The 4,908-nt window shown below is 39.6% G+C and overlaps 1 protein-coding gene across 1 annotated transcript in view; it reads left to right on the top strand.

Moving 5' to 3' along the window:
• Positions 1–4,908, top strand: part of LOC107103499 (ras/Rap GTPase-activating protein SynGAP-like) — a 345,104-nt gene that overhangs the window by 279,055 nt on the left and 61,141 nt on the right. Inside the window, exons 10-11 of the mRNA XM_015403604.1 lie at positions 3,390–3,725; positions 3,843–3,987. Of these exons, the coding sequence (XP_015259090.1) occupies positions 3,390–3,725; positions 3,843–3,987 (481 nt within the window). The remainder of the gene's footprint in view (positions 1–3,389; positions 3,726–3,842; positions 3,988–4,908) is intronic.

The following is a 4,908-nucleotide window of genomic DNA, read 5'->3' as shown; positions in this document are numbered from 1 at the left end:
GTCGCTCTCCTGATCCACCTCCATCTCGTTCCCAATCTCCTACAGACAGACTTGGCGCCTGGTGGTAGCCTAGATCTACATGCTGATCACGTCACTCACTGTAGTGCTTCCGGGCACGATTTTTTGTCTTCCTTTTGGTTTTCCAAAGTTTTTTTTTTACTCAGAAACGGATGGGATTTGTAATGTAACGAAATACAATATTTCCCTTTAAACGTAATCAAGTAAAATTTAAATTACCGATTTTAAAAACTACTTGAAAAATACAAAATACACAAAAAACTACTCAATACAGTAACTTGAGTAAATGTATTTTGCTACTTTCCACCTCTGGTTGCTTCCAACATTATTAAACTATGTCGCAAAGATCTATAGATTTTAACTGCAGGAAGCCCATCCTTCTAAACACATTCCTTACTCAAGTGCAAATTTTGTGTTTTGTGTTTGGCCATTTAAATCATGGGGAATGTGCTTATTTTATTTCTTTGAAATGAGTTCCAAGACCGAACTGTAGATTCTTGGAAGGTGAAAATATGTATCCTTTGATGACCAAAATGTTCAGATTTTCTATCACAGGGACAGATGGCTTGGAAGAGGGACGAAGGAGGCCATCTTTGACAAAAGAGAAAAACCATCTTTGAACAGAGAGGCAGGATTGTTTTTCAGCTTCCAAGAATCTACACTTTGGTCCAGGAAGTCATTCCAAATAGAACACAAGCAGATGCATCATGATTCAAATGGCCAAATATAAAACTCAAACACAACAAGAGTCCAACAACCCAGAATGGGACAGGTGGATCTTTGATTTGCATCTGACTAGAAATATGCTTTGATTGCTTTACTGCAAACCGACAGAATTTACAGAGACTCCTAGATGACAAAACTACCTCTGATGTAAGCCTTTGTGTGGTTGTTTTTGGTTGTATTTCTTTAATATTACAATCACAGTTTCTTTTTTGTTTGTTTTTTTTTTGGGGGGGGTGCAAACATCCTCTTGCAATAGTTTCTAATCTTGCAGTCCTCAAAGTCTGCCTGTCTTCCTAAAAAGTGGATGAGTCTTCTACTTCTACTGATTAGTGCAGAAACTGGCCATCACAAAAATGAGTTAAATCCAACTTTATTTATAATGCAACTAAAAAAAAAAAAAACAGGTACAAAATTATTATTCCACCTTAGCTAATATTGAAGAAGAATTAATAAGTAATCTCTCAAAAAACATAGAAATAGGATTAATTAAAGTTTCCTTGTGCATAACTGTATTGCTGTATCATGGAAATCCAGTTATCTCAACAATTTAGTAATTCAGACTGTGGCTATCAGCAGATTTATTAATCATCAACCAAATAAATCTGTTTGTTCATTCAGATACTACTGAAAGAAGACTGAATCCAGCATGAGTGATAAATCGTTCATTGCGTAAAATAAACACAAAAGACCCCGGATTTAATACAACGGTACCTTTATTAGCTACTAATCACACAGTATTATTTTTAATAACTACGTAGGCACTAAACACTACTGGAAATAAGCACAAATAAAAGGAGAAGAGGGGTTAAAGAGTCCATTTAAAGGTCTCTGAGCAATGTTAAAGTTTCAGGGGTTAATGCATTGAAAGTGTACTTCAAAATAGCAGCAGATAAATGTGAATAAACCCCATGCAGGGATGTTAAATGCAGTCAAAACAGTGCAGTTTCATTTGGTTTTAGGGTGAAAGGTGAATAAGAGAATGGGTTAGCTTAGCTGGCCCCGGGGGGTCTGGGCTTGGCAGATTCAGATAAAAAAAAAGGTTAAAGTTCACAATGTGGCTTCCACCACATGTCCGGCATTAGGTAGCTGGAGCTAACGATGCTAGCCAGTCCAATGTAACAGTGTGTTCAGAACCGCATTGCTCGTTCAGTCTGTTCAGTGATTATTAGCATTCTGTTAAAACTCTTGAAACCATCAGCGGTTGAATCAGAAAGTTTATTCAAATAAAACACAAACATCACTATCTATTCTACCTAGTTCTCCCAAGCGGAGCAGTTATTGAGCATCAGACAGAAAGGGGGAAGGATGGATGTTACTGTTTTGGCCCGGTGGAGTGAAGGCCTTTGCCTTTTTCTTGGTTTTCTGCAGGCTCCGTCTTCGGTCCAGTTCTTTCATCCAACAGCAGCTTAAGCATTAAGATTTATTCAATGCAATAATAAGAACAAACTTTACAGGGAGGCTGATGCAGCAGGTGGTTTTAGGAAACACNTAAAGAGTCCATTTAAAGGTCTCTGAGCAATGTTAAAGTTTCAGGGGTTAATGCATTGAAAGTGTACTTCAAAATAGCAGCAGATAAATGTGAATAAACCCCATGCAGGGATGTTAAATGCAGTCAAAACAGTGCAGTTTCATTTGGTTTTAGGGTGAAAGGTGAATAAGAGAATGGGTTAGCTTAGCTGGCCCCGGGGGGTCTGGGCTTGGCAGATTCAGATAAAAAAAAAGGTTAAAGTTCACAATGTGGCTTCCACCACATGTCCGGCATTAGGTAGCTGGAGCTAACGATGCTAGCCAGTCCAATGTAACAGTGTGTTCAGAACCGCATTGCTCGTTCAGTCTGTTCAGTGATTATTAGCATTCTGTTAAAACTCTTGAAACCATCAGCGGTTGAATCAGAAAGTTTATTCAAATAAAACACAAACATCACTATCTATTCTACCTAGTTCTCCCAAGCGGAGCAGTTATTGAGCATCAGACAGAAAGGGGGAAGGATGGATGTTACTGTTTTGGCCCGGTGGAGTGAAGGCCTTTGCCTTTTTCTTGGTTTTCTGCAGGCCCCGTCTTCGGTCCAGTCCTTTTATCCAACAGCAGCTTAAGCATTAAGATTTATTCAATGCAATAATAAGAACAAACTTTACAGGGAGGCTGATGCAGCAGGTGGTTTTAGGAAACACCCGGTTTGAATTGCAGAAAAACAAAAACATTATGTTCAGCTCCTGAATTGCAAGGAAAGGTCTGACTCAGTCCAGTAAGCACAGACCTTTCCGAAGATATTTGATCACTACTTAGCGTAGCTTCATCTGAGAAGCGCTTAGAGTCCAGCCTAGGCAGCCATGATCTGCCGGCAACAGGAAGTTGAATAGGAAGTATTTCCTTTTAAAAACTGTCGGAGGGGTGTGCTTTCAGAGGGGAGTAGTTCTAGTTACATCATCGACATTTGATCCCAACACCTGCTTTTAATTTTCCTTCTATTTAATTTTTTTATTCATGTAAAACACTTTGAATTGTCCATGCACTGAATTGTGCCATATGAATAAACTTGCCTTGCCTTAAATATTAAACTATTTTGATTTCTGAGGAAAATATTCAGTAAATATCTTTCCATTAGTTTGGGTGTGTTTTTAGCACAATTTCTCTGTATCTTTAAGGAAAAGAGCACATACTTAGGATTGGTCAGCATCCCCATCTCAAGCATCACCGGGCGGCAGTTTGTGGAGCAGTGGTACCCAGTCATCCAGCCTAGCGTCCTCACAAAGGGAGCCGGCGTCGGAGGAGGGAAAATCATCAACGCATCGCTTCGCCTCAAGTCCCGCTTCCAAACCATGAACATCCTCCCCATGGAGCTGTACAAGGAGTTTGCAGAGTACGTCACCAACAACTACCGCACCCTGTGCGCCGTGCTGGAGCCCGTGCTGAGCGTAAAGAGCAAAGAGGAGGTGGCCTGTGCTTTGGTGCACATCCTGCAAAGCACAGGGAAGGCAAAGGTACGGGACAATGGTTGCTTTACTTTACTATGATTATCCCAAACTTTCTGTACCAAAAACTCAGACTCACTGGCTCTGATTGAGGAGCAATCCTTAACTGCTGTTCTGTGCCTGCAGGATTTCCTGTCTGACATGGCAATGTGTGAGGTAGACAGATTTATCGACCGAGAACACCTTATATTCAGAGAGAACACTCTGGCCACCAAAGCCATAGAAGAGTACCTCAAACTGATTGGACATAAGTACCTCAAGGATGCTATCGGTGAGTCCACACTGCTGTGTCTTCCATTTTACACATAACAGCTGCAAGATTCAGGAAAATTTAGGATAATAAAAATCTTTTTAGCATATTTAATGCTCTTTTCTTAGATCATTTGTCATAATTAGTCTGCCATAGCCTGGTTTTTGTTAATTATTTTGTTTTAGTTAAGAACCGTAATAAAAAACCTGGAAATGTTACTCAAATAAAATGTGATTTTCAATCTGAATAGGTGCAAAGCAACCTTTTCATCCTTAAAATTATAGTAAAAGTTAGTAAAAAATATAATTTTACATGTTTAAACAATAAATGCCAGCATAGATACTATGGGATTATCCATCCCCTATAGCATTAATGAAGGACAAGGGTCCTGTGAGATAAATATGTTTTGGTGTGAAATGTGTGAATCAACTCCAGGACAAAAACCTTTTATAAGCTCACCTTAGCACGGCTGAAGCTTGTAAAAGGGTGTCCTTGTCCTTTAGAGAAACTAGTCCTAGAAGAACACAGGTAAAAACAGCTACTCAGAAAAGAAACCGCTGCTCCAAAAGAAAATATTAGGAATTATGTTGTATTTCCTTATGTATTTTCTCTGCCAGATATCTCACATCCCCAATATGAGTTATTTTTCACCCTTTCAAACTTGTTCCTCCTCTGCATCCATATCTCCTCTTTAAAGCCGGGCATACACTGTATGATTTTTTCAATTGTCACATGCAACTCCTGCATAAGAGAGGAGGAAATGGTCCCAAAGGCTAACGCAGAAAATATAGGTCAGCCAAATATGACGGGAACCCCTCCAGAGCTACGCCCCTAATGCCCACCTGCTGTTCCAAGCAAGAGATCAAGATTTTGGGCCGGATCTATCAAAGGTTTGCGTGTATAAAAACGTGAGCTATTTCACTGCGCACGCTAAAAAATGTA

The sequence above is a fragment of the Cyprinodon variegatus genome, unplaced genomic scaffold (genome assembly GCF_000732505.1).
Source record: "Cyprinodon variegatus isolate N-32 unplaced genomic scaffold, C_variegatus-1.0 Scaffold0, whole genome shotgun sequence".
NCBI classification, from domain to species: Eukaryota; Metazoa; Chordata; class Actinopteri; order Cyprinodontiformes; family Cyprinodontidae; genus Cyprinodon; species Cyprinodon variegatus.
Note: the sequence above shows the minus strand (reverse complement) of the source record. Positions and strands in the feature narration are given on the sequence as shown.